The following is a 12,901-nucleotide window of genomic DNA, read 5'->3' as shown; positions in this document are numbered from 1 at the left end:
TGGATTTCACGTCTTCTTTCATTCCCCTGTTGGGCAGTGATCCTACTTTGAAATTCTTCAGGACATGTTTACATTTCCATATCACATACACTATCATATCTTTATGATTGTTAAAATTGGAATATATTGAAGACTGTTGTAGAGAGAGATTATGGTGCAGAAATCTACATGATTCCTGAAGAAGAGCTTATGCCCGAAACGTCGATTCTCCTGCTCCTTGGATGCTGCCTGACCTGCTGCGCTTTTCCAGCAACACATTTTTAGCTCTGATCTCCAGCATCTGCAGTCCTCACTTTCTCCCCGCAGAAATCTACATCTCAGCTTGTGGACTGAGCTTGCAGTCTCACTATAGAGTGACTGTGCTCTGAGTGGCACGTCACACATCGTACTTCCTATAGCGTAACGGAAGGATTGCAGCATTATATGCTGGCAGAAAACTGTTAGATCCAATACTAGACACCCCATCACCCCTTACACCCCCCTCCCCTCCCCCATTTCCCCACAATCCCCACCACTTCCTAACTCTATGATTTATCCATATCCAGCCCAGGATTCTTTGCAGCTGGGAAGACTGATCATGTAGACAACATGGGATCCAGAATCAAGTAAGAGACTCAATCAATTCCAATGCGATTACAGGACTGTGATATATTTTTTAAAATTTGCCTGATGAATGCTTTCCTTCTCTAAATTTGTTCTACTCAGCTGGTGCTGAAGTGACAGTTAGGTGTTTGAAGACAAGTAGAGAGTTTGAAAGGAAGGAGCTGAAACCACAGTTTAGCTGATGCTTGAGTTAACAGGTAGTTTTGTATTGTTGACGTACATTTAAGTAATAATTTTTTAAAGTTTTTTTTTATATTTCTAAGCTCATGCTTTAGCCTTTGCCAACAAATGTAATTGCTGAGCAAGGATTGGGAGATGGTAATGTCTGTACACCTGAGATTAAGTCTGTACAAGAAATTGAATATGACAAAATGGTTGCTTGAAAAGGAAGTTGGTGTGAGATTCGTACCTTCTGTGAAGGTTTGTGAACTGATAGATGCAGATCATTCTTGCTGCCATCTTGTTGTGCACCCTTAATTTATCATATTTTCTATGTACAATACAGATTACACTAAAAAAACTGACAGCTTTTTTTTCAAACAACAAAACCGTCATTCTCAGAAGTAGTAAGCTTTGAAGTAGCACAGACAGCAGATGTTAAACTCACTCAACAGAGTAGTTTGTAAGAAGCTATTCCATCCAAGATCGATGGTGCTGTTTGTGCACAGTCTATCTGCTGTGTATAATCTCGAGATTTGTCATATTACTCCAGTAAAAGCCAGCTAAATCTCCAAAGGTTGAAAATAAAAGATTCTGAACAGAGGAAACAGAAACATAGAGAAGTTTTCCCTTATACTGAACCAAAAAACCATTGAAGAACTGCGGAAATCAGAAACAAAAATCGAAAGGAAAAACACAGTAGGTCTGGCAGCATCTATGGAGAGAAAGCAGAGTTGAGTTTTGGGTTCAGTGATCCTTCTTCATTTTCCATTATCTTGTTCCTTAATAATGCCTGTTCTATTTCAGATGGTGCATTTGTTCCACTCATTAGCAACTATCAACTATCATGAGCAGATTAGATCAATCTGAAGACAAGTCTCTTCTAGTCTGGCCTCCTCCCCCCAGGCCAGAGTGTGATCCCTGAATGGTTCCTACTTCATAAAGGGCAAACCTCACTGTTTCTCATTAGATTTGGTTAGTCTATTTATGCCCCATTCCACAAATATTTTTTCAGATTGATCCCCACTTCCCCCTTGTTGTGGGTCATTATTATCATACAGGTTTAACACTAGGACTTAGCTTAAGCTGGCTTCAGAAGTGATCCATCTCCCCACCTTCTTCCTTCATATTGATCATACTTCCTTTCTGTTGAGTTATGGTTTCAGTGTTTCTTTCAACGTTGTTTCTAAAAACAGAGTTACCAGTTTTGGTACAGTACTGCAGCTCACAACTAGTGTTGAGTAACAACACTAAACTAAGCAAACAAAACAGTTACATTAAGAGCTAAAAGACATGGTGCACAATACAATTACACATTACAACAAAGCGATCAAATACTCCCTCCTCCTGTCCATCCAGGACTCAAGCACCCTGTCCATCTCCATATTGTTTGTTGTCCTTGAGATTTGTGTGAATTTACCAATTTATTATATATAACTTCTGTCATTAATATAAGTGCCGTGGTGTGGTGACTTATAAAACGTTTCACTGTATATTTCAAATAAAAGTACATATAGAACATAGAACAGTGCAGCACAGCACTGACCCATCGGCCCTCAATGTTATGCCGACCTTTTATCCTAATCTAAGATCAACTAACCTACATACCCTTTCATTGTACTACCTTCCATGTGCCTATCCAAGAGTCACTTAGATGTATCTGACTCTACTATCACTACTGGCAGTGCATTTCATGCACTCCCACCACTCTCTTTATAAATAACTGACCTCTGACATCTCCCCTAAACCTTCCTCCAATCACCTTAAAATTACACCCCCAAGTGACAGCCATTTCTGCTGTTCACTCTATCTATCTCATCATCTTGTACAACTCTTTCAAGTCACCTCTCATCTTTCTTCGCTCCAATGAGAAATGCCCTAGCTCCCTCAACCTTTCTTCAGAAGACTTGCCCTCCAGTCCAGGTAGCATCGTGGTAAATCTCCTCTGCACCCTCTATAAAGCTTCCACATCCTTCCTATAATGAGGCGACGAGAACTGAATACAATATTCCAAGTGTGGTCTAACCAGGGCTGTATAGAGCTGCAGTATAACCTCATTGCTGTTAACTCAATCCCCCTGTGAGTGAAAATCAACACACCATATGCTTTCTTAACAACTCTATCAACTTGAGTGGCAACTTTGAGGGATCTATGGACATGGACCCCAAGATACCTCTGTTCCTTTACACTGCCAACAATCCTGCCTTTAACCCTGTAATCTGCATTCACATTTGACCATCCAAGGTGAATCACTTCACATTTTTCCAGTTTGAACTCCATCTGCCACCTATCAGCCCAGTTCTGCATCCTGTCAATGTCCTGTTGCAACTTACAACAGATCTCCACACTACCCACCACTCCACCAACCTTCACGTCATCAGCAAACTTACTAACCCACCCTTCCACTCCCTCATTCAAATTATTTATAAAAATCAAAAAGAGAAAGGTCCTAGAACTGATCCCTGTGGAGCACCACTGGTCACCAAACTCCAGTCTGAATACTTTCCATCACCTACTACCCTCTGTCTTCTATGGGCCAGCCAATTCTGTGTCCAGACAGCCAGATTTCCCTGTATCCCTTGCCTCCTGACTTTATGAATGAGCCTACCATGGGGAACCTTATCAAATGCCTTGCTAAAATCCATGTACACCACATTCACTCTTCTACCTTCATCATTGTGTTTTGTCACATCCTCAAAGAATTCAATAAGGTTTGTGAGACATGACCTGCCCCTCTCAAAGCCATGCTGACTATTTCTAATCAAACTATGGTTTTCCAAATAATCATAAATCCTGTCTCTCAAGATCCTCTCCAATAATTTGCACACCGTTGATATAAGACTGACTGGCCTCTAATTCCCAGGATTATCCCTATTTCCTTTCTTGAACAAGGGAATAGCATTTCCCACCCTCCAGTCTTCTGAGGGTGAAGACACAAAGATCATCGCCAAAGGCGCAGCAATCACTTCCCTCCCTTCCTGTAGTAACCTTAGGTATATCCTGTCTGGCCCAGGGGAAGTATCTATCCTTACGTTTTTCAAAGTTTTCAGCACATCCTCCTTCTGAAGATCAACCTGTTTGTGCATATCAGTCTGTTTTATGCTGTCCTCATAGACGTCAAGGTCCCTCGCACTAGTGGATACTGAAGCAAAGTATTCATTAAGGACCTCTCTTACCTCCACTGACTCCAGACACAAGTTCCCTCCTCTATCCCTGATTGGCCCTACCCTTGGCCTATCCCTGATTGGCCTTGGAGTTTTCCTTAATCCAACCTACTAAGGCTTTTTCATGCCCCCTTCCAGCTCTCTTAAATCCATTCTTCAGTTCCTTCCTGGCTACCTTGTAAACCTCTAAAGCCCTATCTGATCCCTGCCTCCTCAATCTTAAGTCAGCTTCTTTTTTCCTCTTGACTAGGTGTTCCACATCTCATGTCATCCAAGATTCTTTCACCCTGCCATCCCTTCCTTGCCTCAGTGGGACAAACCTGTCCAGCACCATCAGCAAGTGCTCCCTAAACAACCTCCACAATGCCCAGGAAACCCACCAACACACTAAAACAGCAGCTAATGAACTTGAAAGACCCTATACTGACAACAAGCAAAACTAACGTCATTTACAAAATACCTTGCAAGAACTGTAACAAGCACTACATTGGACAAACAGGCAGAGAACTAGCCACCAGCTTACGTAAACACCAACTAGCCATAAAAAGATATGACCCTCTCTCACTAGTATCCTCACATATGGATGAGGAAAGACACCACTTCATCTGGGACAACACATCCATCCTAGGACAAGCCAAACAAAGACACGCACGAGAATTCCTAGAAGCATGGCATTCTAACCAGAACTCTATCAACAAACACATCGAGTTAGACCCTATCTACCAACCCCTGAGAAAAGGAACAGGAAGTGACTTCACCATAGGAAATAACATCACTACAGGAAATGACATCACCAACCCAAAGAAACCCAAACATATAAATAGAAAGCAGGAATTTTCAGCATTGCTTCACCTGAGGCCCACTGAAGATGTTACCTAGTAGGGTAATGAAACGTCTGGAAATGAACCTTCCAGCTCAGCGAGCAGACCTACATCCAAAACCTCCACATTTCTGTCGTGCATTTCCCCGAGAACATCTGTTCCCAATTTAGCCGCCCCAGTTCCTGCCTAATAGGATTGTAATTGCTTCTCCCCCAATTAAATACTTTCCCATACTGTCTGCTCCTATCCCTCTCCGTAAGTATTGTAAAGGTCAGGGAGTTGTGATCACTATCACCAAAATGCTCTCCCATCGAGAAATCTGATACCTGCCATGGTTTGTTGCCAAGCACCAAATCCAATATGGCCTCCCCTCTACTTGGCCTATATACATATTGAGTCAGGAACCCTTCATGTGACAATAAATTTCTATTCTGTTCTATCCACTCAGTGTTAATGTGGTGGCATGAGAAGCCTTCTCATTGTAGATGTTGTATCTGCCTTCTTATACAATCAATTCACCCAGTTTTTTTATTATGTCAGTAATACAGCAATCACAGTGACAGGAGTTTAACTGCTATATTAACACACTCTCTAGTGCCATTGTGACAAGGACGGACTCTAGGTTTTCGATGGGCAACAGGAGGTTGAGTCTTTTGTAGCCTTCCCTTACTCCGCCAACAAGGATGACAGAGGAAGGGGAGCTGGATGTTTCTTCACCTTCTGGACAATTACTAAATGAGGAAAGACCTGGTGGATTAGCTAGCAAGTAATTAACCACACAGAACACCAGAGTACTGGTTTATTTCAAGTGTTGATTCATCTAATCTTGCCTGACTTGGGGTGATTGGCTCTCACTGTAAGAAAAAGAATGATTTCAGATCTGATACCAGGTCATCCCTGAAGGGAAATTCCTGCTCAGCTATGGTTGACGTGGAATGATTCCCCTCAAGCTATAAGCTATGTATCACTATAACAGAGAGAGATGTCTACCAGCCTTCATGGACAGATGCTAATTATGGACAGTTGGAAGGTGCATAGTAGTCAGATGAGAACAGGATTAGGTTTCACTTTAAACCCAACCTACCACATCCCCATTGAATGAAGATTGGGCTGATTTAGTAATGAGCAGCTGTCCCCTCTTCCTTCCTTCCAGCAAGAAGTTAACACCTTCAGGTTCATTTTCTAAGCTTTACTCAGTCAGCCAATGGGACATGTAGGAGTGATGCTTATTTAACAACAGTGCTAGGTGAGAAGAGGAAAGTTTTGGCAGATTATCCAACGTCTGCTTTCTGACAAATAGCCGCCCCCATTCCTTGGAATGTTTGTAAGCAAGGCAGGAATAGAATGTTTGCTTGAAGGAAGAACCTCACTTGACCAAAGGTCAGTATATAATTTTAGATGGATGCAAGCAAGTCGAATTTCTGCTGCCGAAATTCCTGCCCTAAATCTGTATGCCTTTTATTTTGCTTACCCTGTAATACATACCTCTTTAAGCAAGCTTTTGATCATCTGACCTCATAATCTCCTTATATGGCTCAGTATCATGCTTTGTTTTATAATACTGTTGGGAAGCACCTTGGGATGTTTCACTACCTCAACGGCACTATACAAATCTATCTTGTTGTAGTGAGTTTGTGAAGAATGGAAGCTGTAAAGCTGAAAAGGAGAGAATAAGAAAAACATGTCTTCGGTTGCTATAGGCTTTATCAGCACGATCCTGAGGGCAACGATAGCCAGCCACAATGGAGTTTGTGGGTATATTAACCGCTTTACCAGCTGGTGCTGGATGTAGGGGAGAAATATATTTCAGTGCAGGAATGAGAGATTCTGAAGTTGCTGATCCATACGGCTGAGCCTTAAGGAGGAGTACTCGCTGGTGATCTACTTGGTGCTAGAAACATACGAACACTCATATTAACACACACTCTCACTCAGTCAGTCATTCACTCGCTCACACACACAAACACACACACACACATATGTTTTCACATTCACAGTCAAGTTCTTAGCAGAGGCAGTAATGCAGAGACTCGAACAAACAGCTCTGCCAACCATCCAGCCCAAACTTTGGGTCCGCTACAAGGATGACACCTTCGTCAGCACTAAACGAAACAAATTAGAGGAAGCCTTCAAGACCATCAATAATACCCTTACTGGCATAAAGTTCACAAAAGAGGAGGAAAATCACAACAAACTGCCATTCCTAGATGTTAAAGTACAGCAAACAGCCAATGGGGATCTTCAAACTAGCATCTAGAGGAAAACAACACATACGGACCAAATACTGAACTACAGAAGCAATCATCCTCACAATCATAATCCACAAATGAAGCTGCATTAGAACATTATTTCAACAAGCCACCACATACTGCAGCAGAGAGGAACTACGAAGAGCAGAGGAAAATCACCTGTACAGCATATTCAAAAGGAACAGGTACCCAATGAACACAGTCCATTGATTTCTCAGCAACAAACCTAAACACGCAGACAAAACGCGACTCTCCCCTACATCAAAGACATCTCGGAAATGACTGCCAGACTACTCAGACCCCTTGGCATCATGGTAGCCCACAAACCCACCAACACACTAAAACAGCAGCTAATAAACTTGAAAGACCCCATACAGACAGCAAGCAAAACTAATGTCATTTACAAAATATCTTGCAAGCACTGTAACAAGCACTACATTGGACAAACAGGCAGAAAACTAGCCACCAGGATACATGACCATCAACTAGCCACAAAAAGACATAACCCACTCTCACTAGTATTTTTACATACAGATGAGGAAGGACACCAGTTTGACTATGACAACACATCCATCCTCAGGCAAACCATACAGAGAATTCCTAGAAGCCTGGCATTCCAACCGGAACTCTATCAACAAACACATCAATTTGGATCCCATGGCCACCCCCTGAGAAAAAGAACAGGAAATGACATCACCACAGGAAATGACATCACCAACCTAAGGAAACCTAAACACACAAATAAAAAGTGGGCCATGCCACCAGTGCTTCATTCGGAGGCTCACTGATGATGTTACCTAGTATGGTGATGAAACGTCTGAAAACAAACCTTCCAGCTCAGCGAGCAAACTTACATCCAGAACCTCAACCTGAGCTACAAATCTTCTCAGACTCACGAATTCAGAGTCATTGTCAAGTTCATGTACACCCAATTAAACATAGTTTAATTATAATACATAGTTGTTTTCCTGTTATTGAGGGAAAAGAAACGATGTGTGTTTTCTTTTAACCTGAATGAGAGAGTTATGTAAAATTGGCCAATTGGTGGTTTAATCAAATGGTTACATTTGTAACAGTGACAGGAATACTGGAGCTTGATTTCCAGCTCACTATCTCAGGGAGATGTGACATTGTTTGGAGGCACATCCCGGATTTTGTAACAAAGACAATGTAAGATTGGATGTAGAGTTAGAGTAAGTGATAATGGTTAAAAGATTGAACACCAGATTTATACAGACAAAAAGGTGGCACTAGAAGCTGCTAAAAGAGAAGTGGCAAAGCTGCCTCTGATGAATTTAAAAGCAACCACAATTCACAAGGGCTAAGATATTAGAAATAATTGAAGGACTAGCACAGAATTTGGACTTAATAGAGATGTTGGAGTGATATATTCCATATAGTGAGACATGAGAGTCTGTTCATATTGGAATCAGTTTAAATATGTCGAAGTATTAATGTCACTTGAAATGGAAAAAGAAATTAAGATGCTAGAGATGGCTGAGAAAGATAAGGAAAGCAAGATGGAATTGAAATGAGAAGGATGGAACTAGAGATGCAGGGGAGAAAAAAAGGAGTCAAAGCTGAGAATGAAGCATGATGTGGAGATGCCGGTGTTGGACTGGGGTAGACAAAGTCAGAAGTCACATGGCACCAGGTTATAGTCCAACAGGTTTATTTGTAATCACAAGTTTTTGGCACACTGCACCTGACAGAGAGCAGCTCTCCAAAAGCTTTTGATTTCAAATAAATCTGTTAGAATGAAGTAGTTAAGAAAGGAGTCCCCTGAAGCCAAAGTTATAGGGAAATTCCTATCATAATCTTAGAGTCCAGTAAGGAAATGTTTCAGTTTGTAAAGGCCCTACCAAGATTTGAGGAAAAGAATATGGAGGCATTTGAGAAAAGGCAAACCAGATTAAACTAGGTATTGCCCACACAGAGCAAACTGACATATAGAGGACCACAGGGAAGGTATGCTGCATTATGAGAGTGGGTTCTTAAGGATTATGATGGTATTCTGGATGCATGTGAATTAGTACCAGGAGCATACAGGCAAAAGCTTGGAAATTTAAGGAAATTTACATTGAATTTGAAAGGATTAAACAAGCAATATTGACAGTTAGATATGAGCATCAGGAGTTGTAACCACGTTTAAAGCTCTCAGAAAGACCCTTCTCTTGGAAGAATTTAGAACTCGCTAGCTTTTTTAATAAGAAGCCATGCTGAAGGCTGAAGAATTGCAGCTGCTAAAGAGGCAGCAGTAATGGCTGATGATTATGATCCGATATGTAAAACGAGACTTGTTTTCTTCTGTCACCCCCTAAACTTGAGAAGGACAGAGGATGGGAAAGTGAAAGGAAGGCAAATACCCCACGGTAAAGAAAGGACAGTTGGGTATGGCCAAGAGGTCCTCCTCAGGTCAGAAAGACCAGATCAAAATACTGAGAGGCCTCAGTATAGTGGATTTGGAGAAGATATTTCCACTAGTAGGAGCGACTAGGACCTGAGGGAACAACCTCAGAGTGAAAAGGAATGACTCTTTAGAGAAGAGATGAGGAAGAATTTCTTCAACCAGGGGGTAGTTAATCTGTGCAGCTTTTGCCGCAGAGGTTTGTGGAGGCCAACGCCATTGAGTGTATTGAAGTCAGAGTTAGATAGGCTGTTGATTGGTCAGGGGATCAAAGGTTACAGGTAGGAGGCAGGAGGATGGGGTTGAGAAACAGATCACCCATGATCAAATGGCAGAGCAGTCCCGATGGGCTGAATGACCTAATTCTGCTCCTGTGTCTTATTGTCTTATGGAAATGAAGTGTGGAGGTAAAAATTGAAGGCGTAAGTGTTAATTCAATTTTAATAAATTGGGATTCTTTACTTCAGAACGCTAACAGCCCATGAGACTTACTGGGGTTCACAAGAGTGAGTCCAGAAAGAGAACTCAAAAGGAAAATACCATCGATTAAACTGTAGCTTTGGTTACAGCATAACACTGGAAGTAAATACTGCTGTGAGTACAGGAGGAATGAATAAAGTAAAAAAAAAAATAAAGATTTTTTGTCAAAACAATATAACCAAACCTGTAACTGTACTAAGGGAGACAGAGGCTGCTGAAATGGCTTTGGTGGAGAAGGATATACTTTTTCCTTGAGACAGTGAAAGGAAAGTCAAAGTGGAGAGTAAGTTCTAGTTCCATTGTATAAATCAGTGCAATTTGTGCAGAGTTGTTAAAAAACCATTCATGGACAGAGTTGACTTGTTCCATGGTAATTATTTGACTAGGCAAAGGATGTAGCTCCACTCATTATCATGGAAAGTCTGAGGTTAAAGAGACAGAACAGTTACAGGAACAGGTTCCAGGTATTTGACTATTGTTGTAGTGACCAGAGCAATTATTAAAGAAAGTCCATCACCAGAGCTCACAGTAATAACACAAGTGGAAATTAGAGAAGCCACAACCATCCTGAGAGATGGAGATAATTCAAAGGAAGTGTTCAGCAGTGAAAGTGTTCTTCATTAACTGAGTCTGAGATCTGGAGTTACATTTTAAGTTAGCACGGATAGCTCATACTGATGCTAAAGCTAATGAAGTTCTAGAGTGCTATTAAAAATGGAATTGAAAGTGTGGTGATGGAAAAGCACAGAAGGTCAGGCAGCATCCGAGGAGCAGGCGAATTGACGTTTTGGGCATAAGGCCTTCATCAGGAGCTCCTGCTGTGCTTTTCCAGCACCACACTCTTAACTCTGAATTTCAGCATCTGCAATCCTCACTTTCACCTATTACAAATGGAGCTCTGATGAGGAAGTGGAGACTCTTTGAGAAAGAATAGCTCTGAGGTCCATGTACAGCAGTGTCTTCCACATGTGAAAGTCAGTGTGACAGCACACATTTTTGGAATAATGTATTGCAGAGTCATAGTCATAGAGTCTTACAGCACAGAGACAGGCCCTTTGGCTCAAACTGGTCCAAGCTGACCAAAATGTCGGTCCACGCTAATCCCATTTCAATAGACAATAGACAATAGGTGCAGGAGTAGGCCATTCTGCCCTTCAAGCCAGCACCACCATTCATTATGATCATGGCTGATCATCCTCAATCAGTATCCTGTTCCTGCCTTATCCCCATAACCCTTGATTCCACTATCCTTGAGAGCTCTATCCAACTCTTTCTTGAAAGTATCCAGAGACTTGGCCTCCACAGCCTTCTGGGGCAGAGCATTTCAAACACCCACCACTCTCTGGGTGAAGAAGTTTCTCCTCAACTCTGTTCTAAGTGGCCTACCCTTATTTTTAAACTGTGTCCTCTGGTTCGGCACTCACCCATCAGCGGAAACATGCTTCCTGCCTCCAGAGTGTCCAATCCTTTAATAATCTTATACGTCTCAATCAGATCCCCTCTCAGCGTTCCAAACTCAAGGGTATACAAGCCCAGATGCTCCAATCTTTCAGCGTAAGATAGTCCCACCATTCTGGGAATTGACCTCGTGAACCTACACTGCACTCCATCAATAGCCAAGAATGTCTTTACTCAAATTTGGAGACCAAAATTGCACACAATATTCCAGGTGCGGTCCCACCAGGACTCTGTACAGCTGCACAAGGACCTCTTTGCTTCTATACTCAAAATTCCTCTTGTTATGAAGGCCACCATGCCATTACCTTTCTTCACTGCCTGTTGTACCTGCATACTTGCTTTCATTGACTGCTGTACAAGAACACCTAGATCTCTCTGTACTGCCCCTTTAACTAACTTGACTCCATTTAGGTAGTAATCTGCCTTTCTGTTCTTGCCACCAAAGTGGATAACCACACATTTATCCACATTAAACTGCATCTGCCATGCATCTGTCCACTCTCCTAGCCTATCCAGGTCACCCTGTAATCTCCTAACATCCTCCTCACATTTCACCCTGCCACCCAGCTTTGTGTCATCAGCAAATTTGCTAATATTACTTTTAATACTTTCATCTATATCATTAATGTACATTGTAAAAGGTTGCAGTCCTAGCACTGATCCTTGCAGTCCCCCACTGGTCACCGCCTGCCATTCCGAAAGGGAGCCATTTATCACTATTCTTTGTTTCCTGTCAGCCAACCAATTTTCAATCCATGTCAGTATTTTGCCCCTAATACCATATGCCCTAATTTTGCACACTAACCTCCTATGTGGGACTTTATCAAAAGCTTTCTGAAAGTCCAGGTATACTACATCCACTGGATCTCCCTTGTCCATCTTCAGAGTTACATCCTCAAAAAATTCCAGAAGATTAGTCAAGCATGATTTCCCCTTCATAAATCCATGCTGACTCTGACCTATCCTGTTACTGTTATCCAGATGTGTCGTAATTTCATCCTTTATAATTGACTCCAGCATTTTTCCCACCATTTAGCTCAGACTAACTGGTCTATAATTCTCTGTTTTCTCTCTCCCTTCTTTCCTAAAAAGTGGGACAACATTAGCCACCCTCCAATCTGCAGGAACTGATCCTGAATCTATAGAACATTGGAAAATGATCACCAATGTATCCACGATTTCTTGAGCCACCTCCTTCAGTACCCTGGGATGTAGACCATCAGGTCCCAGGGACGTATCAGCCTTCAGACCTAACAGTCTCTCCAACACCAATTCCTGCCTAATATAAACTCCCTTCAGTTCAGGTCCTTCAGCCACTATTACATCTGGGAGATTGCTCGTGTCTTCCTCAGTGAAGACAGATCTAAAATACCAATTCAAGTCTTCTGCCATTTCTTTGTTCACCGTAATAAATTCACCTGTTTCTGTCTTCAAGGGCCCAATTTTAGTCTTAACTATTTTTTTCCCTTTCACATACCTAAAAAAGCCTTTACTATCCTCCTTTATATTTCTGGCCAGTTTACCTTCGTACCTTATTTTTTCTTTGCGTATTTCCTTTTT

General features: G+C 41.8%; 1 protein-coding gene across 1 annotated transcript in view; it reads left to right on the top strand.

Moving 5' to 3' along the window:
- The first annotated feature begins 412 nt into the window (after positions 1–412).
- Positions 413–12,901, top strand: part of LOC122552390 — a 71,125-nt gene continuing 58,636 nt past the window's right edge. Inside the window, exon 1 of the mRNA XM_043695140.1 lies at positions 413–605. Within this exon, the coding sequence (XP_043551075.1) occupies positions 589–605 (17 nt within the window). The 5' untranslated portion in view covers positions 413–588. The remainder of the gene's footprint in view (positions 606–12,901) is intronic.

Source organism: Chiloscyllium plagiosum, chromosome 8 (assembly GCF_004010195.1).
Source record: "Chiloscyllium plagiosum isolate BGI_BamShark_2017 chromosome 8, ASM401019v2, whole genome shotgun sequence".
In the NCBI taxonomy this organism is placed as follows: Eukaryota; Metazoa; Chordata; class Chondrichthyes; order Orectolobiformes; family Hemiscylliidae; genus Chiloscyllium; species Chiloscyllium plagiosum.
Note: the sequence above shows the minus strand (reverse complement) of the source record. Positions and strands in the feature narration are given on the sequence as shown.